The sequence below is a fragment of the Schistocerca americana genome, chromosome 3, assembly GCF_021461395.2.
Source record: "Schistocerca americana isolate TAMUIC-IGC-003095 chromosome 3, iqSchAmer2.1, whole genome shotgun sequence".
Classification (NCBI taxonomy): Eukaryota; Metazoa; Arthropoda; class Insecta; order Orthoptera; family Acrididae; genus Schistocerca; species Schistocerca americana.
The window spans coordinates 149,501,436-149,528,575 of record NC_060121.1 but is presented as its reverse complement, the minus strand read 5'-3'; the positions used below and the strand labels follow the sequence as shown (position 1 = coordinate 149,528,575).

The following is a 27,140-nucleotide window of genomic DNA, read 5'->3' as shown; positions in this document are numbered from 1 at the left end:
TAGAAAACTATTCTCATTATTTTATATATTTACTTATGTCATAATTCCTGTAACACTGATGTATATGTCTATTTCTATTCTTTTGTAAAGCCTGTATTACTACAAATGTTATCTGTGTTATTATGTTTTCATGATGTTTTCTGTATCTCTGTAATCGTATTCTCATGTTATAAAATTGTAATGGACACCAGTTCATCAAATTAAGTAACTTGTAAGCATACATTTCACTGCACACATTTCTGTTGGTCATAGTATATGCACAATATGTGAAAAAAAGAGGACTGTTAGTGTTTGGATGTGTGATAATAATATAGCAAGGGACTGGTTAACAGCATTGCTGGTTCTAAGGACAATTCCAAAAACTTTGTGAGTGCACAAGTGGTGGTTTATGGACTTGCTATATTGTCTGCAAGACTCTTCAATGGTGATTGTGCACCTGCACAGTTGTAACAGATGGCTGCTGGCCGTCTCTACAAGGACTACAGTGGGTCTGAATCTTTGATGGCCCACCAATACCATTATTTCTACAAAGACTGCACTGGGTCTGCACCTCTGGTGGCCCACCAATACCGTAATCTCTACCAGGACTACAGTTGATCTACTCTGTGATGACCTACCTACCAATATTCTTCAAAACTTTGACCGACTCTGCTGTGGGTTTGCTCTGTTGTGGCCCATTACCTGTCTGCATGTCAAGAGTCAGCACTGTCTTTCCGTTGGAAGGACAACACTACTTCTTCAAGACTGCATGGAAATCCACTACTTCTGTGTGCATTTTCTTTTATTGCTCAGACTTTGAGAAAAACACTGCTATTTTACTGTGATGAACGATCAGGACTGTCTTTATGGACTGTGAGAAAATTTTAGCTTTTGACCAACATTGTATCAATAAGTGTGTGCATTTGATTTCTTTGCTATTGTAATTATGAAAAAGTTTTCAAATCCGTATTGGCCACTGCCTAAAACAATTTGTAAAATTTTTTGTATGGAACATGGGAGCTATGTAAGTAGGCTGTTTAGGTTCCTATATTCGTAACGCCACCGCCACGTAGCGCTCTGTATGAAAATCACTGGCTGTGCTGTGTGCCGTCTGTGGCTGGTTTGCATTGTTGTTGGCTATTGTAGTGTTGGGCAGTTGGCTGTTAACTGCGTGTAGCGTTGCGCAGTTGGAGGTGAGCCACCAGCAGTGGTGGATGTGGGGAGAGAGATGGCGGAATTTTGAGAGCGGATGATCTGGACGTGTGTCCATCAAAGACAGTACATTTGTAAGACTGGATGTCATGAACTGCTATATATATTATGACTTTTGAACACTATTAAGGTAAATACATTGTTTGTTCTCTATCAAAACTTTTCATTTGCTATGTTTATCAGTAGATAGTGCCTTCAGTAGTTTGAATCTTATATTTAGCTGGCAGTAGTGGCGCTCACTGTATTGCGGTAGTTCGAGTAACGAAGATTTTTGTGAGGTAAGTGATTTGTGAAAGGTATAGGTTATTGTTAGTCAGGGCCATTCTTTTGTAGGGATTTTTGGAAGTCAGACTGCGTTGCGCTAAAAAAAATATTGTGTGTCAGTTTAGTGTTGATCAGAATAAGTAAAGAGAGTAATGTCTGAGAACGTTCAGTTTTGCTCAGCTGTTTGAAAAGCAAGTAACGTAAGGGATTTATCAGCACAATAATTCATTAATTTTTCTAAGTGGAGTTTCAGTGTGTTCCTTCCACATAAATTACGTGGACAGAAGAGCAGTCCCGAACAACAACATCGCAAAATACTTCACTGCCTTGTTATTTTTGTCAGTTCCAGCCTTCTAAACGCATCCGTAGGGAGTTCAAGATCTTCCTTTATATCGGACACCAGATGTTTGTCGCCATATTCTTGTATCTGCTGTACTACTGATTTATTTTTCATGTGTGACTTGCAGGTGAGATTAGGGTCGGGAACATGACCCAACCCATTCCCTCTCTACTAGGTGTCCAGTTCCTAACCTATACCCATTCTGTTGTAGACAATTCGGAGCATGTTACCATATTTCTTATTGTGATTCTGATATTTAAGTATTTTCTCGAATTCATTTTCCATTGTTGTTGTTGTGGTCTTCAGTCCTGAGACTGGTTTGATGCAGCTCTCCATGCTAATCTATCCTGTGGAAGCTCCTTCATCTCCCAGTACCTACTGCAGCCTACATCCTTCTGAATCCGCTTTGTGTATTCATCTCTTGGTCTCCCTCTACGATTTTTATCCTCCACGCTGCCCTCCAATACTAAATTGGTGATCCCTCGATGTCTCAGAACATGTCCTACCAACCGATCCCTCCTCTAGTCAAGTTGTACCACAAACTTCTCTTCTCCCCAATCCCATTCAATACCTCCTCATTAGTTACGTGATCTACCCATCTAATCTTCGCCGGCCGCGGTGGTCTAGTGGTTCTAGGCGCTCAGTCTGGAGCCGCGCGACTGCTACGGTCGCAGGTTCAAATCCTGCCTCGGGCATGGATGTGTGCGATGTCCTTAGGTTAGTTAGGTTTAAGTAGTTCTAAGTTCTAGGGGACTGATCACCATAAATGTTAAGTCTCATAGTGCTCAGAGCCATTTGAACCATCTAATCTTCAACATTCTTCTGTAGCATCACATTTCGAAAGCTTCTATTCTCTTCTTGTCTAAACTAATTATTGTCCACATTTCACTTCCATATATGGCTACACTCCATAAAAATACTTTCAGAAACGACTTCCTGACACTTAAATCTATACTCGATGTTAACAAATTTCTCTTCTTCAGAAGCGCTTTCCTTGCCATTGCCAGTCTACATTTTATATCCTCTCTACTTCGACCATCATCAGTTATTTTGCTCCCCAAATAGCAAAACTCCTTTTCTACTTTAAGTGTCTCATTTCCTAACCATATTCCCTCACCATCACACGACTTAATTCGACTACATTCTGTTATCCTCGTTTTGCTTTTGTTGATGTTCATCTTATATCATCCCTTCAAGACACTATCCATTCCGTTCAACTGCTCTTCCAAGTCCTTTGCTGTCTCTGACAGAATTACAATGTCATCGGCGAAACTCAAAGTTCTTATTTCTTCTCTATGGATTTTAATTCCTACTCCGAATTTTTCTTTTGTTTCCTTCACTGCTTGCTCAATATACAAATTGAATAACATTGGGGAGAGGCTACAAGCCTGTCTCACTCCCTTCCCAACCACTGCTTCCCTTTCATGTCCCTTGACTCTTATAACTGCCATCTGGTTTCTGTACAAATTGTAAATAGCCCTTCGCTCCCTGTGTTTTACCCTGCCACCTTTAGAATTTGAAAGAGAGTATTCCAGTCAACATTGTCAAAAGCTTTCTCTACGTCTACAAATGCTAGAAACGTAGGTTTGCCTTTCCTTAGTCTTTCTTCTAAGATAAGTCGTAAGGTCAGTATTGCCTCACGTGTTCCAACATTTCGACGGAATCCAAACTGATCTTCCCCGAGGTTGGCTTCTACCAGTTTTTCCACTTCATTTTCCATATACATCTTGTATTCAATATGTTCATCGCTCCCAATATTGTTAAAAACATAACTTGTATATTTGCCCATTAACCAAATCACTGCATTATTTTTTGCCTGAGGATAGTAACTTTCCTCTGGTCTGAAGAAAATTTTAGTCGGTACATTGTTTGCTGAAGTTCTTGTTATTTGAGCAATTTCCTCCCTGGTCCACCTCCAGTTGATAATCCGATCTCCACATGTGTAACGATGAGGCACACTATCAACGAGGTTGCATTTGCTGCAGAGGTTAGTGTCACTTAAACCGATGGTAAAGAGACGCTCATTAGTGCTGATGATGTTATTGACTACCTTGTACCACGCTGTTCTCACGTCAGACGAAAGAACATCACTACTGATATTTTTCCAGACCACATTCCATGCTATTCCAGCATATTTAGTTTCTATGTTATTCGGCTAATCCCGCGCGGCAGTTATGCAACACATTTTTCTTTCCCTAAGCAGGTTGGTTTCATTCATGATTACAGTACACCATATTAGTATTCACTCTTTTGGCTACAAAATCCTGTTTTTCGACATAATTTCCTTTCAATGCAAAGGCTTGACGCCATCCTTAGTGGGAGAGCATTTATGCCCGCATAATACCATTCTACTGGTCGACAACGGAGCCCACGTCTTGCACCGTCAGTAACCTCCCCATCATCCACTTACTGCTTACTGCGAAGTGCGTCCCTCATTGGGGCAAAGAGTCGGAGGTCGGAAGCTGCGAGATCCGTCTTCTGCTAGGCAACGAGCAACCCATGGAGGTACAGTAGAATAAGGGGAGATGGCGCTACAGACTTACACTGTAGGTTGTTTTGAAGCCAGTGAGCGGGGCCTGCTGCCATCTTGGATCCCCCAAAACATTAGCAGACGAGCGTTTATAATTGCTACTTGTCCGTTATTTCTGTCGTGTACACGTGATATTTGTTTTATATAGCAAATGTTACACTGTTTTAGTGAACAACACAGCATAAGGAATGCAACTTCAAACGTTTTTCTGGTCGTATTCGATACAGTAATACGACACGAAAATATGACGCCTCTGGCCTCAGTACTGTAATTCCTTTTTGTTTATACACTTCGAATAACCGAGAAGAGAAGTATGTGCTATGAAAAGCGTCCTATTCACTTTCGTTGTGTTTTTGTCGATAATTGATAAAGCCAGAACTCCAAAAGCAATGATTGATGGTTAAGAGGCACCGATTTGTATTCGTTGCATTTTCAAGCCGATTCAAATTTTAAATGGTGTCCCTTAGATATATGCCAGGATGATATAAACAAACCAGCTGTCATGTCAACAACGTGAAAGGTTCGTTAAATTACGAAGAAAAGGAACTGAATTTAAGATTGTCAGGCCCATTGTAGTTTACACACCTGCTTTGTTTTTAAATTGTACCTAGCAAGTTACATTCAGTGTGGCAAATAACGACAATTTACAGGATAACGCAGTGATTAATGTAATGATCTAAATAGCCTGGAATTAGATAGGGAACTTTGCTTTAGCAAAAATGTAACCCTTTATACTTATAATTTAACCACTGTAACAGGTGTTCCACACATTTAATTAACTACATGTAGTTAGATTACTTTTATATTAAATTATTGCATTTTAAAACATTAGTCCTCATTTCCAGGATATTTCTTGCCAGGACTTTTCAGTTGCTTGGAAATAACCAAACAATGAAAACCAAGTGTACTGCTCACCTCCAGAGAGCTCCTCGCGTTGGATTGACACGAAATCTAAAGTCAAATCACAGAAATAAAACCATACCGTAAAACTTTACAGTGCATCAGAATTTCAAGTATATATAAGAAAATGGCGCCACTTACGAATGAAATGTGATTTGTTCAAGCTTTAGACTACAATCAGAACGATTAGTACACCCGTAGGCGACGCAAGCCGGCATTTTCTATCAAAACACTTCACGACTACAGGGAATCAGACCACCAGAAGCGAATGTTTTGGGGTAGCTAACATGGCGGATCTTCACTTGTGTCGGCTTCAAGTTTGTGACGTCATGACAACTTCTCTTATTTTTACCTCCATGGAGGACCCCAGCGGGCACCCACCTCTGAGTACCCCAGCTGGTGGACGAGTGTGTCAGCACCGCCAACACGGAGCAGCGAGCTGCTTCACTGTGAGCCGGCGAGCACCTCGATCGAGAGTTTTCACACGTTCCAGTATTTCAGGAATCACTGCTATGTGCGGCCGTTTTGCACGAACTTGTAATGTTGATAACAGACGCATCGCCCAACGACTCACCATGCTTTTGCTCACTACCGGGTCTCCGTAGACATTCTGCAAGCGGCTATGAATTTCTGCGATGCTCTGATTTTCCACCAAAAGAAACTTGAAGACAGCTTTCTGCTTGGAACGCATCTCCGTTACAAAAGCCATTTTCAAGACCACGTATAGCGCCGCCACCTATCGCAACTTCACGAAACTATAGGGGCAGCAGCGGGAATTTTCCTCGATGTCCACAACAAATTCTGCGATTTTTTCAATTGAAAGTGGCTGAAAAAATGTGTTGCATTATTTATTGCACGCTTCTCGTAATTTAATGGCAGCCAGTACTGGATTCCAGTCAGTGCTTGGTTGAAATTCAGCATCCCAGTTGATAAGATTGTCTGTAGTACTTATCTGTATCATTCGTCCTTGATAATACAATTCCAGAATGATGTCCTGAGGGCAGAACTTCATCCTTCTCACATATGCCTCAGCATACCAACATGGTTACAACCAACGCCTTGTTTCTCAAGGTCTGTAAGTGCAGAGCTTTTTTTCGTATTGAGTCAGAAATGTTGTGAAAATATGCCAATAGTGGAGCAGTGACACACATTCACAGCTCTGTTCTACAAGTTCATTCGCAACTTACCAGTGCTAAATTGTCCCACATTCACTTCTAATAAGGGCACCTTCCTTTGCTTGACTTGAATATAACTTTTCCATGCTTTTTCAGCTAATTTTAGTGAATGTCTTGTATATTACGTGGAGGAAGCTGACGGTATTTGTGTGTGTGTGTGTGTGTGTGTGTACGTTGTTATCAGCCTCATCTTGTCTTCGCGGTCATGATACAGACGGAACTGATTACTATTACTACACTTTTCACCTAATATTGTTTTCTGAAAATTTGTAAATAGGGCTTCTCGGAATAATTGGCGTCTAAGTTCATGGGTTCTGCCAGATAAAATTTTTCAACATTTCCGTAATGTTCTCCGTTGAATCATACAAACTTGCGACTATTCGTGTCGGCCTTCGTTACATATGTTCAGTATCGCATATTAACCCTATTTGGTATGGGTACCATACACTCGAATAATATTCTAAGATGAGACACACAAGCGATTTGTAAGCAGTTCGCAGTAGCCGGCCAATGAGTACTATATTTGATCAAAAGTATCTGGAGGCCTTAGGAAACACTGATATGAATCATGTGCATCCTTCGTCTTTATGATGGCTTGAACTCGGCTGGGAACACTTTCATATAGGTGTCCGAATGTCTGCACAAGGTTGGCAGCCCATTCTTCCTCAAGACCCGAATCCAGAGAAGGTAGTCATGTTGGACGCTGGGTTCGGTAACTACATCGACGTTCTCACTCGTTCCAAAGCTATTCCATTTGGTTCAGGCTGGAGCTCTGAGCAGGCCATTCCATTTGTAAAGGAAAAGTGACAGCAGTTTTGTAGTCTTTCCCATGGGAGCTTGGTTTCTGAGTACATGCATCGAGAAAATCGTTTTGGGCTATTAGGTATTTTTGTTACGAGTAAGCGACGTCACTTGTATGGTTGTCTTGCTTCTTTGGACGCCGTTTTCTCCATCTCGGTGTACGCTGAATAAGGTAATATCTGCCATTACCTCTGCATTTGCTGCGACGAGAAATGTTTGAACGATATGGCTGGGGAAGGTATTTATTTCGTGAAATACATTTTAGAAATTCAGTTCTTACTTAACAGAACATTGTCTGGGTATCTATTTCACAATTACCGTACATGAACTCTGGAAGTTATTATATCGCCTTTTCACCATTTTCAGTACACCTACCGAACGCAAGAATACTAGTTTTCTAGATGTGTTTAATAAAAGAGCTTCCTGTTATATATACAATATAAATGACCAAGTTATTGTTAGTGACAATAACCCAAGTTATTTTTAGTGAAAATAATGTTTAATAGAGACTTGCTCATACTTTCGAACATCAAACCTGTTAATCGTTTTTGCTCTCACAATTAAAATGCAGAAACTTAACTGAAATGGAGTTTTTCAGTTACTTAATTCTGGATCTTAATACATTTTCTGGTTGACGATTGAAAATCTACCGAAAGTGACATGCTCACACAAATTATATAATTGCGTGATTTATTTAGACACATTTAGCAAAAGCCAGGTGATTTATTTAAGGATCCACCAGAGTGCTACCATACAAGTAGGGGAGCAGAGCAGAGCTGATCTTTCTTCTCAATCTTGTGCAGATAAGACGTAACATTAGGGCCATGACAAAACTTTATAATGGAAATAGTGTACATTTACACTTTGCTATACATATTCCAATTAGTGTCAGTAACTGTACATGGTTGTTCTATATATCAGTTAATACCACAGTCTTGACTGTTGGAAAGTTATGTCACAGATACTAGGTCAAACTCCCTATTGTATTGTGAATACTGCTTTCAGGAAATTCTGAACCATTATATATTCATATCATTGCACGGTTGTATAGTCATATTATATTCGGGTCTCAGTATACTGGCTGAAGAGCTTAAAGATCAGACATAAATTACATTTAGAAACATAATCGGTAAAGGTTAGCCGGCCGCGGTGGTCTAGCGGTTCAGGCGCTCAGTCCGGAACCGCGAGACTGCTACGGTCGCAGGTTAGAATCCTGCCTCGGGCATGGATGTGTGTGATGTCCTTAGGTTAGTTAGGTTTAAGTAGTTCTAAGTTCTAGGGGACTGATGACCACAGATGTTAAGTCCCATAGTGCTCAGAGCCATTTGACCCATTTGGTAAAGGTTACATAGATATTTTAAAAATGCAAACACGAAGGTTAGAAGTGCAAACCGAGTCCTTCCACATTGCAAGAATGTTACTGAACACAAACCATTGATTCAAAGATGCTGCTTTACAACAGGGTGCATTATCTTGCTGATACAAACAGTAATCGACTCCGAGCCGCTCCTTTGCTGTATGCAGTACATAATGCTGCAAAATGTACAAAATATTTGACCAGGTGATCATCTGCAACTGAGGAATATGTTTATAGAATAAAAATCCGCTTCAGTTGCCAGCAGTTTTCTTAATTTATTCAAGTGCCGGTTTCCAAGCTCAAAGCTTCATCTTCAGGTGCCACCAAATAATTACTGGAACATAAATGTGTGGCGGTCGTGGCCAGCCAGTCACGGGGATCGCACACACGTCAAACAAACGCATGGAAGTGTAGGACCAGCAGCCCACGCCTGGAGAGCGCGACTCACCATACATGAGTATCGAAGGATTCGATGACGCTCTCAACTTGACGGGCTTTCTTTGGCCGAGGTGAAGATGGGTTTTTCTACTGGGATGATTGCTGTTTAGTTTCAGGGTTAATCTATAAAGACAACTTTGGACACCTACGACGACCGTAGAAAAAAATCTGAGTCAGTTCTAAGCAGTTCTTTCAGTTCCTGCAGAGATTCATGCGATGCTCTTTCTGATCATCACTCAGCAATCATGGCACGAATTGTACAACAATCCTCTCATGTTCAATTTTTCTGACATAAATCGCTGACTTGCGCCATATGATTATCACACAATATTACAGACGTCGTGGATTATCTGCCTGCGATCTTTCATGATGACATTCCGAACAGCACTGACATTATCTGCTGTAATGTCGACAGGTGGTCGTCCCGAACGTTTATCATCGTCAACAGATGTCCGGCCAGTTTTAAAACGGTTAAACCAGTCATATGTTTGTGTTACTCAAGGTGTCATTACCGAATACTTGCACTGACATTTTGTGCGTTTCTGCAGCTGTTTTACCAAGTTTAAAACAGAACCTGATACAGCTACGCTGATTTCTTGGGTCGATAGTTGCAGAATCGCAAACACAAGCAAACGTCACAATGGAAAACTGTCCGCTAACAACAACACGTCCAGTTAGACTGAAACTGCTAGAGATGCTGGCACACGAGGATGTATTACGCTCCTCCTATCGGCATTTGGTTGATTTCCATTTGTAAGCGCGGATCATTTAAATTTCGGGAACTTTTGTGTAGCTCTTCGTATATGGAGTGCATAGACAGTCACAATAACGTAAATAAATACAGGAGAACTGGAGGAATAGAAAGTAATAGATGGCACAGGAACAATTGTGAAACTGCGAGAACTACGTTTAGAAGAGGGGCAATACTGTACTATGTTTGGTCGTTCACTATAGTCAGGACTGTGCGCCACGTTTGTTGATTCCCAGGAGATTAAGCTCTCGGCCTTTGTTTGCCCATTGCAGGACACGGTGCTGTGGCTACTACACTAGTGGCCATTAAAATAGCTGCATCAAGAAGAAATGCAGATGATAAACGGGTATTCATTGGACAAGTATATTATACTAGAACTCACATGTGATTACATTTTCACGCAATTTGGGTGCATAGATCCTGAGAAATCAGTACCCAGAACAACCACCTCTGGCCGTAATAACGGCCTTGATACGCCTGGGCATTGAGTCAAACAAAGCTTGGATAGCGTGTGCAGGTACAGCTGCCCATGCAGCTTCAACACGATACCACAGTTCATCAAGAGTAGTGACTGGCGTATTGTGACGAGCCAGTTGCTCGGCCACCCTTGACCAGCCGTTTTCAATTGGTAAGAGATCTGGAGAATGTTCTGGCCAGGGCAGCAGTCGAACATTTTCTGTATCCAGAAAGGCCCGTACAAGACCTGCAACATGCGGTCGTGCATTATCCTGTTGAAATGTAGGGTATCGCAGGGATCGAACGAAGGGTAGAGCCACGGGTCGTAACACATCTGAAATGTAACGTCCACTGTTCAAAGTGCCGTCAATGCGAACAAGAGGTGACCGAGACGTGTAACCAATGGCACCCATACCATCACGCCGGGTGATACGCCAGTATGGCGATGACGAATGCACGCTTCCAATGTGCGTTCACCGCCATGTCTCCAAACACGGATGCGAACATCATGATGCTGTAAACACAGCCTGGATTCATCCGAAAAAATAACGTTTTGCCGTTCGTGGACCCAGGTTCGTCGTTGAGTACAACATCGCAGGCGCTCCTGTCTGTGATGCAGCGTCAAGGGTGACCGCAGCCATGGTCTCCGAGCTGATAGTCCACGTTTCTGCAAACGTCGTTGAACTGTTCGTGCAGATGGTTGTTGTCTCGCAAACGTCTCCATCTCTTGACTCAGGGATCGAGGCGTGGCTGCACGATCCGTTACAGCCATGCGAATAAGATGCCTGTCATCTCGACTGCTAGTGATACGAGGCCGTTGGGATCCAGCACGGCGTTCCGTATTACCCACCTGAACTCACCGATTCCATATTCTGCTAACAGTCATTGGATCTCGACCATCGCGGCAGCAATGTCGTGATACGATAAACCGCAATCGCGATAGGCTATAATGCGACCTTTATCAAAGTCGGAAACGTGATGGTACGCATTCCTCCTCCTTACACGAGGTATCACAACAACGTTTCACCAGGCAGCGTCGGTCAACTGCTGTTTGTGTATGAGAAATCGGCTGGAAACTTTCCTCATGTCAGCACGTTGCAGGTGTCGCCACCGGCGCCAACCCTGTGTGAATGCTTTGAAAAGCTAATCATTTGCATAGTGCAGCATCTTCTTCCTGTTGGTTAAATTTCGCGTCTGTAGCACGTCATCTTCGTGGTGTAGCAATTTTTATGGCCGGTAGTGTAGCTGTGTCACTCGCAAAGTACATGCTCAGCAAGTATGTAAAGTGTCAGGCAAATCCAACACCTTCCATGAAAACCCTGCATGATAAGCAAATCTGGCAGTATGTCACATAGCTCCAAATAAATCCTGACATTAAATTAACCAAAGTAATACGATCAACGAGTGAGCAAATGGATACCACAGACTAACAGAAGAACGCCTAAATGCATGTCATACTTTCCCACCGTGAAACAGACACAGTTCTGAGGGAAGAAACGAGAATAGAAGCCGAGAGCAGAACCGTGTTAAGCTCGAAGGCCCTACGATAAGGGACAGACACCCACGTCGCCAGTCAACCACCAGGACCACCCCCCAGCCCATGTTAAAAGATAGAGCCCTCCAGAAGAACAGTATATATCTTACAATAACACTAAAAGGGCCACACCAGCTGCAAGTTTTAGCGTGCGACTTTTTCGCGTCTCTGTTACGTTGCAAACGTTAAAAACATTGCCCCACCACGAAAAGTATAACATTTCTCATTGGATAGACAGAATTTTTGTAGGTGGAGCTTAAGGTTAACATTGAGACCCTGATTGGTCAGATGAAAACACAGCCAGATAGTTTTTTTTTTTTTAAGCCAACTTCAGTAAATTGTAGTAAGGAGAAGTTAGGGGAGAGTTGCTTCCGAGACGGCGAGGTGCGTGGAGCTGTGCCGTCCGCCGCCCCCTGATGAACACCGACAAGGTAATGAACATACGCGATGCCGCATAACAGCGCATAAAGCTTCACTCAGAACTGCAGAAGTCTCATCTGTTACATCCCCTTTTCACGTAATACTAGTGTCCATCGTCAATTGAAGCTCATGGTATTAAAATCTGAAACGCGATGATTTTTCTGTTGTTGAGAAGCCACATCAGCCACTGTAATTTACGGCAAGTTAGATAAGTAATTAAAGATAATTGAGGGTCACTGTAGACCATTTTGATAGTTTTCTCTTTTGTGAAACTTAATTTAAACCTAGATTATAGATGTGATATGGCATAGCTCATCCTTCAATCCATTGTAGAACTTGGAAACCCACTCAGGGAATATTCGTTCACATTTTTGTTGAACGCAGTTGGTTTTTATCATCCTGTATTAAAATATTTCTTTTTATCAATAGTGCAATTTATAAGCAATGTTTTGTGATTAGAATAAAATTTCCAATGGTAAACTTAACTGCTTTTTCGACGTTATTTTACCAGCTAACTAAAAATAGGAAAGCCTTTAACCCCTTCCACTAAATTTAGTTAGTATTAAGATTCTTTTACAGGGAATGCAGTGGAGCTGACGCTGAAATCATTAAGTATTTGGTTATATCATCGCTAGTCTCACTGAACTCTTCTGAACTCTACATGTCATGTGTGGTCTGGCGACTCCTTACCAGCAACAGGTCCCAGGTTCAAACTAGTCAATTCCCTAAAAAACACGCTCAGAGCGTCGTTGCGCGAAAGTGGTAGGGATACACGACTTAGAACAAACAGACACCACGCAGAATGTTAGAAGTATGGAGTCATAATTCTGCCTGATTGAGCAAAATAAAACTTATCAGACCCAGAACAAATAATTTTGTTGGCTAGTAATTGCATTTTATCTTAACTGTCTGGTTTTCAATTGTAATTATAAAGTTGTTTTATGAAGAAGGGAAGGATTAGTTGACTTAATAGCCTATTAGTTGATCTACTACATACTATATTAACTACTGTCGGGACTAATCATCTCAACATATCGTTAAGTAGCTATTTTCAGGAGTGGTCTTGAAAACTGAAGTCGAAGGTAACGGACGGAGCCAAATCAGGAAGGGAAGGAAATGACTCGCAAGACAAATACATAAGAACAAGAAGGGTGTTGCATGAGAAGGTTTGTACATGTTGTGGTAGCGTTAGTCGTATATTGCACAGGCTGTTTGGCATGGTATGTGCCGAGGCTGTAAGTGAGGTATGAGCAGAGGCAGAGACTCACCTTGGCGCCTGCAGTCAGCAGCGCCCTGCTGAAGGCTCTGCCCAGACCGCCGGCCGCTCCCGTGATCAGCGCCACCTTGCCAGAGGGGTCCATCCTGCAACACGGGACACCGTCCCACCAACATTCAGATGGCTAAGTGTTCTCAGTTTGTCTTATTTGTGATGCGCCTGCAGAACTGGTTCAGTTTATGAACATCGCACAGATGTAGCTTCGCAACAATGTATAACTATCCAACATTTACAACTTCTTGGAGTAATCGAAGTTTGCGATTCCACCTTCTTTCCGGTAATGTTTTTCCGACTTCCGGCTATTAGGTATGAGATTTATATTTCTGGTATAATTACGCAGTACACTGGTGCACTCACGAAATTTTATACCTTCCCTAATTTGTTCCTAACGTGGTAGCTATTTTGCATGTATCTAGTTGACAATGTTGTGTTACGGAAATTAGTCTTCCAACAGATTTCAGTTTATGGTAACATGGATTCTAAATACGTAGCTATGTAAAACGTAATCTGATTTTCACATTTTTTCCACTCTTTATTTTCCAAGGTTAATTGACGTAGTGATAAATAACATCGTACTACCCATCAAATTAAGAATCATTAGTGGCATATCCAGAAATCGTTAAATTTATTTTTGAAACTAAATAAAATAACTTTCGTTGTTCTTTTATTTCTCAGACTTTTGTATCATAAAATGATTTTTTTACACTTGAATGTTTACTATTTGTAAAGCCGGATGTCATTATAATATTCAGTTTTAAAAAATTAGCTTTTGTAACATTCTGGAAAGCTATAATTTCATATATGTAGAACAAAGAGTCTCAGTTTGTCTGCGTTTCTTCTGCGATCATGCTGCATTCTGTTGTCAGACTGTGATCTGTAAGAACTTGTACAGCACATACAAAAATCTTTTGTTTGGGCATATATGAAATACTTTACCGTGATAAGTAGGTAAAAATGTGAAACCAAAGGAGAAGAAACTGTGTGAAATAGTGTTTTCACTGGCTAATCAATACCCATGGATCAAAATTATCTTGATTGGCGACTCCATAGAGTGCTCTGTGCACATCGACCATATACGTGCAATTAGAAAGGTCAGCGTTGGAGGTGATATTGATGGTTGTTGTGATCGTTTCATAGCGTTGGTTACTGATAATAACTTGACACCAGTGCCTATGAGTTTAATTTCTGCACAACAGCACTGAAGATCACTATGTGATTGAAAATCGATTTTTCTGTCAATAAATCATCAATATTACGACCAACGCTGACCACCTTTCTAATTTCAAAATTATCTCGTAGTTAAACGAGGAGCATAGCACTTTTACACCATACAGATGAGTATATAGCATATCAATGTAATATTCATTACATTTTAGTATTGAATGTATTAACTTTTCATTTTATCTATATGCACTATACTGATAATAAGAAAACCTAGGAATATACATGTGGTACTTCCTATGAAAAACCCCTTAAATATTTGTACATATCACATTACAGTGACGATGGTTCGCGTAATAGACAAGGTTGAACGGAATCAAGTGCTTACACCCGTTTCAGCTGATATTCACGCATTTCTCCGGTGCTGCGTTAACGGAACTGTAGGATTGGCTATCGTCCCCACAGTCAAAAGTTTGGTGGATTGCAGTGACTGGTTGTAAACGTGACTCCAAGTAATGTATAATAGCTAGTGTGGAAACACTGCAGCTCTGTGAAGTGCATTGCTATCAGGATAGTGAAGTTTTATCAGTTTCGTTTAGCACCCACAAATTGTCTCCGCTGTAAACTACGTATTTAGGAAAAATTTCAGCTTGGTTGCTGTGCAGAACTACGAAGGAAGAAACGAGCTTGAACTGAAGAGTACAGGTGAGTGGGCAAGCAGAGTCGTCTCCCACCCCGCCTCATGCTGGGTCGCTTGCTTACAACACGACGTCGACAAAAGCTGTTAAATACATTAGGAGGTAATAGTTACGGGAGATGGTGCTAGGTGCCAAAAAATAGAGAATCTCACCTAGTGGAACGGGGGTAGAGGCATTGAGGAAGTTTCCTATGGACGCAAAGCGTAGTAAATTTATAATACGGTCACTGATCTCAAACAATTCCGCACCACATGGTTAAATTTAAGTTTAAAAATGCAGTAAAACAACAGCGTACAGTGAATACAATAATTATAGCAGGTCAGCAACTGGAAGCAGTAATTCCATAAATTGTCTGGGAGTACGCTTTAGGAGTGATTTAAAATGGAATGAACATATAAAGTTGATCGTCGGTAAAGCAGATGCCAGACTGAGATTCATTGGAAGAATCCTAAGGAACTGCAATCCGAAAACAAAGGAAGTAGGTTAAAGTACGCTTGTTCGCCCACTGCTTGAATACTGCTCAGCAGTGTGGGATCCGTACCGGATAGGGTTGATAGAAGAGATAGAAAAGATCCAACGGAGGGCAGCGCGCTTCGTTACAGGATCATTTAGTGATCGCGAAAGCGTTACGGAGATGATAGATAAACTCCAGTGGAAGACTCTGCAGGAGAGACGCTCAGTAGCTCGGTACGGGCTTTTGTTGAAGTTTCGAGAACAGTATATTGCTCCCTCCTACGTATATCTCACAAAGAGACCATGGGCATAAAATCAGAGAGATTAGAGCCCACACAGAGGCATACCGACAATCCTTCTTTCGACGAACAATACGAGACTGGAATAGAAGGGAGAACCGATAGAGGTATTCAAGGTACACTCCGCCACACGCCGTCAGGTGGCTTGCGGAGTATGGATGTAGATGTAGATGTAGAATGTTCACTCCTTACGACGGGCAGTCTGTCACTAACTTATAAGCATAAAAAGAAACGGATTTACTGCTATGTGGAGCGAAGATAATAATATTAACCTTGAAACACGTATGTAACATAGCAGCGATGGCGAGGCATTGTAGCATCTGTGACCAGAGAGTTTGCGCTTGACCGCGCGAGTGTTGCGAGCGGTTCTCAGTCGGTCAGTCAGTCGTTGCGAGTCTGTCAGTCAGTCGCTGCGAGTCTGTAGCTCTGTCTAGTTGAGAGCAGTACTGTCAGTAGTGGTCGCGAGCAGTAGCTCTGTTCAGTGGCGTGCAGTACGCTAATAGTCGTCATGCGGAGCGGTCGGTCAGTAGTAGCAGCCCAGTGCGGTTGTGTGATGTAGGCGGTCGGCAACACTGGTCAAGATGGTGAATAAGGTATACTGTTAATTAATATAATCATTAGATAATGAAAAATTTTATTTATTGTAATTATTCTCCAACAAGTCCCCCAATAATAATTTTTATTTCAAAAGCATTTTTTCAAAAATTTAATTTTTTATTGAACTAAAGATTTCGTTGCACTTCCCATTTCATTCCACTTCTTTTGAAGAAAAATTTCACTAGAATCACAAAAAAAAAAGAGAATATTATTATTTGCAATGCAGTTCCTCCAAGCGGTGCGCAACAACAAGAGCAGAAATGTGACATCCATTTATTCTGAGGTAAGACTTTAATTCTGATTGTTTTGCACGGGGCCAAAGACCGATATTTCGGTTTAATTGAATTTTCTTATCACTGAATAGACTTTAAAATTTTTGTGAAGAATTTATATTTGAGTCAGATTGCGAATTTCACATTTTTGTTGCCATTGTCAGTACATTTCATTGTGGGCAGGTTACGCATAGAGCAATGTCCATTAGCATCCATAAATAATATTGTCCATACTTTTTCAAAATTATTGTGGGGAGGTTACACTCGGCTCCCATTTGTATTAAATAATATTGTCTTTTTTTCTTTTAAATTACTGTGGGGAGGTTACAACCTTCGGAGGACGCGATATTTGATTTACAGAGATCGGTATACTTACAATTCAAGTGTGTGGAGTTAGCGCTAATGTGGGATAACGCACGCCACGTCCATGTTATTTTCATATAGAGGCGGATGTGTGGGTCGAGATGGCAAGTACCTCAAGAAACTGTGACAGTATGGCTGGGTATGCGTTTTGCCTATCCAGATAGCCGTGGGTCAATTCAACGGCTCGAGGCCTCTTGTACCGTCAACCCTGACTATCGTGAAGCATGAAAGGTGGACGTGTGCCTACGGACATTGGGAGGACAGGTCAACCCTCTATAAATTTTTGTCAGACTGTCTCTTAAGGCGAAACAGTCATTGGAGGGCAACAGCTGCAGTATCTGCCATGCTCACATTTATATAATGCTTGCCCAGGCACGTTCGGGAAGATGTTTATTTCCGTTGCGTCTCGCAGAACTTCTGTGCATTCTACTCACTCTCGTACGAACACCTCCGTCGTCGTTGTAGCCCGTCAAGTAAAACAAGTCCCCCAATTAGACAAACAGTCTCATGTCTTCAGTCCTCCTAAAGTCACGTTGTGTGGTAACAGAAAGATTAAGCTGTTAGCAATAGGGAGATCGTTGTGAACGCCACAGTGCATTACTAGGCACTGTCTCGTTAGAGGTTGTATGCTTTTCCCTCCCTCCAGTCTTTGAACTGACTTCCCTAGCCATTACCAGGGGGGAGCTAGAGTTCCACATGGGTTCTCAAACTCGGCGTAACTTAAAATTTTTCACAAACCAAACTCATTGAGAGAGACGAAAGAAGACATGCGTAAAAGTTCTAGGACTGACCTGGGATCCAACCAGAGACCTTTCGGCTCTTAGTCTTATCACATTATCACTTTTTTGGGTTTGTACCAGTTCTATTTTCTGCAGAAGAATTACTTAATAACAGCGTATTCTACATAGTGGAATCACGTTCATAGACACATAAGGAAGTTTTAATCTTTTTTTTTAAATGGGAAACTGAGACGAATGAAACATGACTTCTTGATGTGAATCTTCACGTTTTGGCGGCGCAAAGACTGTTCCATTAAGTTTCGGGTGTGCAGCCGCAAGAATTCTCCTTCTTCTAATATTTCGGCTGTATAACGTTCAGCCTCGATAAATCATGGAATCCGGTACTTGGTTCAATAAACTCACAAAGGCGTCGTCACAGTTCAGCTCACAGTGATATATCGACATGCCAACACAGATCGACTGCAGAGTCATAGATGTAACTCGCGCATTGTGCACGTATCTGCCGCCGACCAACGTCTGTGGCGCATTTGCATCTGTGGCCGCATGCGCAGTCGCGCGGTACACGAGTATAAAGGGACGAAGCGAGCACTGGAGCGGCCCAAGGTGACCTTGTTCCCCTTCCCCAGCGCACCCGACCCGAAAGTAACACCACCCCCGATGTTGTCATTGCCTCCGCCAACCTCCTTGGGCGTATCACTGTCGCCGTCCTTGACCCCACAGGTAGCGATCACCTCCCTGTCCTTCTCACCATAACGTCTGCAAACCGCCCCCCTCCGGCTCCGCACCCTGCACCCCCTCCCAAGGTCGTCCATGACTATCGCCGTGCCAACTGGGATGCCTACCGGGACTCCATCTCCACCCAGGTCGAAAGCCACCCTCTTACCTATCGCCGCCCTGCCGACATCGTCCACGCCTCGTCCTTCCTTCAGAAGGTAATTACTGACGCCATGGAGGTCCATGTTCCTACTACAACCATCCACCCACACCGTCCCACTCTCCCTCCGTGGGCTGTCCTCCTCCTCCGTGAATCCCGCCGCCTCTATCGCTCCTTCCTGCGCACTCGTGACAGGGATACACTCCAACGCCACCGGCAAATACAGCGACACGTACGGAACCTTATTACAGCAACGAAACGCCGAGACTGGCGCCAGACCTGCACACGACTCGACGCCACCCTCCCTATCAACTCCTCCAAGTACTGGTCCGCCTTCCATCGTCTTACTGGTTCCCTTTCCGCTCCCCACTACCCCCTTCTCCATAACGATCGCCCCCTTCCTGACAACCTCAGTAAGGCCAACCACTTTGCTTCCCAAATTTCCGAGGTCTTCTCCATCCCCGATGATCCCCACTTTGATTATTCTCTTTTCCCCACCGTCATGGAACGTGCCAATACCTCGGTCGCTCCACTTGCTCCTAGTCTCCAGTACTTGGGGCAGTTGCCCCCCTCCGACGTCAACACTCCCATCACAGCACAAGACATTAAACTTCTCCTCCGGTCCAAACACAACACGGCCCCTGGTCACGACTGTGTCACCTACAATCACCTTCGAGAAAGCCCCTATTCCTTCCTAACTGTCCTCGCCCATCTCTATAATGTCATCCTCTCTACTGGCTTCTACCCTGACCTGTGGAAGACATCCCTCGTCCTCTTATTCCTCAAACCCAACAAATCCCCTTCTGCCACCTCTTCCTATCGTCCCATCTGCCTCACCTCCGTCTTCAGTAAGGTCTTTGAATCCATCCTCTCCCACCGTATCCATCAGCACCTTGCTCAACACCACCTCCTCCCCCTGTGGCTTCCGACCCTCCTTCTCTGCTGACGACCAACTCCTCAACCTTGTTCACCTTCTGTCCCTCCAGCTCAACTCCCGTCGCTCCGCCATTTTTGTTTCCCTTGACCTCCAACATGCCTATGACCGTGTATGGCATCCCGGTCTCCTCTTTAAACTCCAAACCTACGCCCTGCCTATCAATTTTGTCTGTCTGGTCGCTTCCTTCCTCTCGCACCGTCCTTCCTATGTCACCCTCCACAACACCAACTCCCGTATCTTTTATCCCACGGCTGGCGTCCCCCAGGGTTCTGTCCTCTCCCCTCTCCTTTATCTCTTGTATACAGCTGATATGCCCAAGCCACCCCCACCAGTCCACCTTCTCCAATATGCTGATGACACCACCTTCCTGGTTCCCTATCCTACCCTTCAACGGTCTCAACGTACCCTCCAAACACACCTTAACAAGTTCACCACTTGGTGTAACCAGTGGTTCCTCCATCTCAACCCCTCCAAAACCCAGTCAATCATCATAGGCTGCACCACTCACTCCTTTCGCCTCCCTGATTTCTACCTCACTATTTATGGTCGTCCTATCCAACTCACCCCCACCCTGAAATACCTTGGCCTCACCCTTGACCGACACCTCACCTGGACACCTCATCTCCTGACCATCCAGCAGAAAGCCCATTCCCACCTCCGCCTGCTGAAACTCCTGTCCGGCCGGACATGGGGATTGCATCCTTCTACCATCATCCACACCTACAAATCCCTCATCCGTCCTATCCTCTGTTATGCCAGCGTCGCCTGGATCTCCGCCCCCACCCACTTTTACAAGGCCCTCCAAATCCTTGAACGCCATGCGCTCCGCCTTGCCTTCCGTATCCGTCTTCCTTCCCCCACGCGGGTCCTGTATGAACTGATCCCCTTCCCCCACCTCATCCTGTTCCACCAACATCTCCGCATCCTTTACATTGTTCGCAGGCTTGATCCGCCCCACCCTCTGGTTTCCTCCTTCCTCTCCAACCCCCGCCCGTTGCCGTGCCTCTATCGCTGTATCTCTCCCTCTCTCCACCTCCACACCCTCCATCTTCTTCATCAGGGCAATTTCCAACGCCTCCCCCTCCCAGATGACGAACTTCGCAGTGACATCTACCCTTCCTTCCAACTATAACCTGGCCTTGTTCCCTCCCCCCCTCCCCAGGGCCCCTTTTCCTCTTTCCTCCTTCTCCCAGAGCGGATTTTCCTCCGTCCCCCCCTCCCCTGAGACCCTGCACCCCATACTTGCCTCTCTCCTTCCCACATCCCTCCCTACCAGGCCCTCCTCAGCGCGCCCCCCACTCTTCTCCCCCATCTCTTCCCCTCCCTCCCTTCTTCCGGTCTCCCTCATCTCCTCGCGCCTGGCAGATCCTCTGTATTGATCATCATCAGTGTGCCACATCAATGTTGTGTTTAGTGCTGTTTCTCGTGTGCGTCAAGAGGTGTGATTTTAATTGTGTACTGCCTTGAGGTTCGCCGTCAGTGTTACGTTATGTGCTATGCCATCCGTCAACACCTTTATGCTCCAGTCATACTGTGCCTTGTGTTCTTTTAATCGTCACAGTGTGTCGCTTTTTGTGTGTGCTACTTTTAAACAGTTTTTTATCTCCATTTTACAGTCACCCCGTTTTTTGTCTATTGCCTTCCATGATGTTCCCCCTTTTTTTATATCTATGTTCACCTTATGTCTATTGTTTTGTTCTATGTCTTTCGGCTGAAGAGCAGCGCATATGCTGCTGCCAGCCCGCCCCGATGGGGAATTGAAATACAATAAAGAAAAAAAAAAACTGGAGCGGCAGTCTTGCGACTCACTCTGAAGTTGGTTGAACGTTATACAGCCGAAATATTAGACGAAGAAGAAGGAGATTTCTTGCGGCTGCACACCCGAAACTTAATTGAACATGACTTTTCTTACCAACAAAGCAGTAATGCCGGACTATAATATACAAGTTGGCACAACTGCACGGATTACCCTGGCACGCCTCCCTCTTCGATCTAAATTCCCACTGCCGCCCCAGTCTACTTTACATTCCCCCTTACACACGAACAGAATTGACGAGGCTCTCCGTGTTCTAAAATAGCACATCAATATCGAACGTAAATGGAGGATCCCGCCTGAAACGTGGGTGCAGGTGAAGGTTAAAGCAGACTGGGGCGGCAGTGAGAATTTGGATCGAGGAGGGAGGCGTACCAGGTATTCCGTGCAGTTGTGTGAACCGCTGTGCCTTGTGCCTAGGTGGCGTAGTGGCCTAACGCAGCCACCTCGTGAGCAGGACAACCGCGTTGATTACCAGCCTAGGTACAAATTTCCACTCGCCGCTTTAGTCATTGTACATAAAATCATATCTGTATGAAACCAGTAGTCTCTAAAATTGTGTCAATACGTAAAAGTACACTTCACAATAATCAGAATTGTTGTTGTTGTGTTGTTTTTCTGGGAGGAGACCAGACAGCGAGGTCATCGGTCTCATCGGATTAGGGAAGGACGGAGAAGGACGTCGGCCGTGCCCTTTCAAAGGAACCATCTCGGCATTTGCCTGGAGCGATTTAGGGAAATTGCGGAAAACCTAAATCAGGGTGGCCGGACGTGAGATTGAACCGTCGTCCTCCCGAATGCGAGTCCAGTGTGCTAACCACTGCGGCCTTTCACTCGGTCTTAATCATAATTAATGCAGTATGTATAGTAACCCAATGAATGGAAAAATCAACTGATACAAAAATGGGACATGTAATAAAAATACTAGAAAAACAAAATCGATCACTTGTTGCTTTCGGTGTGGCCGAGCGGTTCTAGGCGCTTCAGTCTGGAACCGCGCAACCGCTACGGTCGCAGGTTCGAATCCTGCGTTGGGCATGGATGTGTGTGATGTCCTTAGATTAGTTATGTTTAAGTAGTCCTAAGTTCTAGGGGACTGATGACTTCAGATGTTAAGTCCTATAGTGCGCAGAGCCATTTGAACCGTTCAAGTTACTGCTTTCAAAAATTAAAGTTCAGTTCCAACTGTACTCATAACTTCCCCATCAAAAAGTAATTCTATTCATTTTCATTCCTTCATAACAAAGGTCAGGCAACTTGCCGCAGTGGATACACCGGTTCCCGTGAGATCACCAAAGTTAAGCTCTGTCGGGGGTGGCTGGTGCTTGGATGGGTGACCATCCAGCCGCCATGCGCTGTTGCCATTTTTCGGGGTGCACTCAGCCTCGTGATACCAACTGAGGAGCTACTCGACCGAATAGTAGCGGCTTCGGTCAAGAATACCATCATAACGACCGGGAGAGCAGTGTGCTGACCCCACGCCCCTCCTCACCGCATCCTACCCTGAGGATGACACGGCGGTCGGATGGTCCCGGTAGGCCACCCGTGGCCTGACGACGGAGTGCTTCATAATAAAGAATGATCACATTGTGTTTAATTGCAGCATGTCATTACTATTATGGAAAAGCTATAACCAATAGGCAGACATTCTTAAAGAGATAAACCAAAATGTCAGTCAGTCCCATTATCTCATATGATGTTATTTACTGGAATAACGTTCTGTATGACGAAATTTCCAATCAAGGGAAAAGTTTAAGTTGTCAAAAATATAAGACAGTAGAGACATTTATCTTTACCTTTATCACAGTTACGTAATATTATCTCTAACAGTTCAAAAAAAACCTACGTGTCCTACAGTGGAGCCTTTCAGCTGCTTTTAAAACCCAGTCTCATATTGTTTCTTCTGTACAGCATGTGGCACAATCTTGTCTCCTCCATGTTTCTAGCCGGCTGGATCATCTGCTTGCATCCTGGAATGCCTTAAGCAATCCGAGCGCTCCTTTCACACTTCGCCCCACTGATAGATCACTCATTGTTATTTACTTCATAATTCCTTTAGAATCAACAATGAACAGTTCCCTTACAGTATATCATAAATCTTGAGGCACACGCAATAGTCTCTTGCAGTCTAGTGGGTCGAATCAAACAGTAATTGTATTTTCAGGTTTCATAAACCACGCTCTTTTCTTGGAAAATTCATCAAGCAAAATGTGTGACTGGAAAAGCCATTGATCAGGCTGAAGCCTTTGAATTTTGCTGTCGACATTTCTCAACACTGTCATTGAACGATAAGATCTTTGTGGCATATACAAAAATAAACTGTAATGGGTACAAGCAAAATTCAACGAACTTAACTTTAAAATTAGAAAGCCTTAATGGTTTAAATTCTCCGTTTATCGCTGCTCTTCTTGCTACTCAGGTGCAGGTTTGGAAATGACAGCTTTAGTATACAGTCTACAATGTGCCAGTTTCTTGTGGGTACACACCCCCACTGCCATAAATAAGGCAGAAATCTTTCGTCAGCGCGCTGTCTGCGTTTACAGTCACAGAAACAAGCGAACACTCGTAAACAGATAATATTACATCGCTTCAGAATACCACTGAGCCACCGGTTGCGCAATATGGCATAATAACTGCAACAGAACACAAGTATCTGGTGACAAAATATTTTTCTTCATGAAGCTACAAGCAGTTCATTCGCAGTGGTATTACCATTCAACATACAAACAAACTTACTCAACACAACGGCTGGAAAGCCTAAATATCAAATACTGCGTTCTAAAAATGCATTCAACAAGATTCTATTACCTTACTGCTACACGAAATCACCAGCAGGTGAAACTGTAATTAGCTCTCCCAGTATTGAAAAACAATGACATTAGTCAAAGCAAGAAACTCTCCAGAGCCTGAACGACTTTCTATTAGACTGAATATTGAATTAGCCATTGTCCATTCCTAAAGGACATATCATACGGTGGGTAGGACCGCGCGACAAGAATATGAAGGATAAAACAACGAATGTACACAATTACGCCGCTACATTGCTAAGCATTAAAAGTATTCATAATTGCGATTGTGGGCAACCATCAGCTGCAGAATGGAATGACGGGAATGAAAATTCGTGCCAGGTCGGGATTCGAACCCGAACTTGAGGCTTAACGTGAACACTCGCCTTACTATATGGTTATCCGTGTACGGCTCACGGCCAGACCCAAATTTCAATGTGTTGTCAGAACTGCAATATTGTATTTATTCGCCGACACCGGGAAAGCAACTTTCAAGTAAAGTGTCTCGCCCGTACTGGCCATTAAAATTGCTACACCACGAAAATAACGTGCTAGAGGCGCGAAATTTAACCGACAGGAAGAAGATGCTGTGATATGCAAATGATTAGCTTTTCAGAGCATTCACACAAGGTTGGCGCCGGTGGCGACACCTACAACATGCTGACATGACGAAGGTTTCCAACCAATTTCTCATACACAAACAGCAGTTGACCGGCGTTGCCTGGTGAAACGTTGTTGTGATGCCTCGTGTACGGAGGAGAAACGCGTACCATCACGTATCCGACTTTGATAGAGGTCGGATTGTAGCCTATCGGTTGCGGTTTATCGTATCGCGACATTGCTGCTCGCGTTGGTCGAGATCCAATGACTGTTAGCAGAATATGGAATCGGTGGGTTCAGGAGGGTAATACGGAACGCCGTGCTGGATCCCAACGGCCTCGTATCACTAGCAGTCGAGATGACAGGCATTTTATCCGCATGTCTGTAACGGATCGTGCAGCCACGTCTCGATCCCTGAGCCAACAGATGGGGACGTTTGCAAGACAACAACTATCTGCACGAACAGTTCGACGACGTTTGCAGCAGCTCGGAGAGCATGGCTGCATCACAGACAGGAGCGCCTGCGATGGGATGGTGTACTCGACGACGAACTTAGGTGCACGAATGGCAAAAAGTCATTTTTTCGGATGAATCCAGGTTCTGTTTACAGCATCATGATGGTCGCATCCGTGTTTGGCGATATCGCGGTGAACGCACATTGGAAGCGTGTACTCGTCATCGCCATACTGGCGTATCACCCGGCGTGATGGTATGGGGTGCCATTGGTTACACGTCTCGGTCACTCCTTGTTCGCATTGACGTCACTTTGAACAGTGGACGTTACATTTCAGATGCGTTACAGCCCGTGGCTCTACGCTTCATTCGATCTCTGTGAAACCCTACATTTTAGCAGGATAATGCACGACCGCATGTTTGCAGGTCCAGTACGGGCGTTTCTGGATACAGAAAATGTTCGGCTGCTGCCCTTGCCAGCACATTCTCCAGATCTCTCACCAATTGAAAACGTCTGGTCAATGGTGGCCGAGCAACTGGCTCGTCACAATACGCGAGTCACTACTCTTGATGAACTGTGGTGTCGTGTTGAATCTGCATGGGCAGCTGTACCTGTACACTCCATCCAAGCTGTGTTTGACTCAATGCCCAGGCGTATCAAGGCCCTTATTACGGTCAGAGGTGGTTGTTCTGGGTACTGATTTCTCAGGATCTATGCACCCAAATTACGTGAAAATGTAATCACATGTCAGTTCTAGTATAATATATTTGTCCAATTAATACTCGTCTATCGTCTGCATTTCTTCTTGGTGTAGCAATTTTAATGGCCAGTGGTGTACATAATGGATGTACGAGTTCTGGTTGTCGACACAGATTTGACGACATATGGAATTTTGGGTCTGGCCTTGAGTGGCGCGGGGATAACCAAATGGTAGGACGTCCGCTCGCGATAAGCGGGAAGTCCGGGTTCGAATCCCTGTCCGGCACGAGTTTTCATTGTCCTCGTTCCATTCTACAGCTTATGGTTGTCCATATTCGCAACAGCGAATACATTTAATGTACTTCATAACGGCTGTGCTCGCCACAGTGCATCGTATTCGGAATAACACAGACCTTGCAATATCGCATCGAAATATTGCTAAGGTCTGTCTGTTGCTGGGTCCTAGAGCATGTTCCAATCTTATACATTAAGACATTCCTGGATGAAGAGAAGGTTCTGCAAAGAATCAGGACTGATCCACGAAGAAACTGCGTTTTGATTTACAGCTCGTCCCCATTTAAACAAGATTTCTGTAAGTAGTAGAGGCAAGTGTACAGGTAGATGGCGTCTCCCTCGATTTTCGAAAATTGTCCACACTGTGGTCGGCTGCTAATTGAGATACAATCATGCCGAATATCTACTCTGCATGTGTGGTAGATTCCAAGAATTTTGGACTAATAGAATCCAGCGCGTTACACTGGACAGGGAATCTTTATACACACCGGATGAGCTTCAAGGAAGTACATTTAGGCTACTAACGTCTTCTATATACCTTAAAGTTCTATCTAACTGGACCAGCGGTAGTCTCAGTGCATTTACTGACAATGTGATTTTGCATCCCTTCTTAAAAGTCACAAAATGTGGGATAATGCTCAGAACAAGCCGAAAGAGCCCAGTACTA

The 27,140-nt window shown here is 43.8% G+C and overlaps 1 protein-coding gene across 1 annotated transcript in view; it reads right to left on the bottom strand.

Moving 5' to 3' along the window:
- Window positions 1–13,533, bottom strand: part of LOC124606910 (15-hydroxyprostaglandin dehydrogenase [NAD(+)]-like) — a 50,010-nt gene extending 36,477 nt beyond the window's left edge. The window contains exon 1 of the mRNA XM_047139012.1: window positions 13,426–13,533. Coding sequence (XP_046994968.1) covers window positions 13,426–13,518 — 93 coding nt within the window. The 5' untranslated portion in view covers window positions 13,519–13,533. The remainder of the gene's footprint in view (window positions 1–13,425) is intronic.
- Between the last annotated feature and the right edge of the window lie 13,607 nt (window positions 13,534–27,140).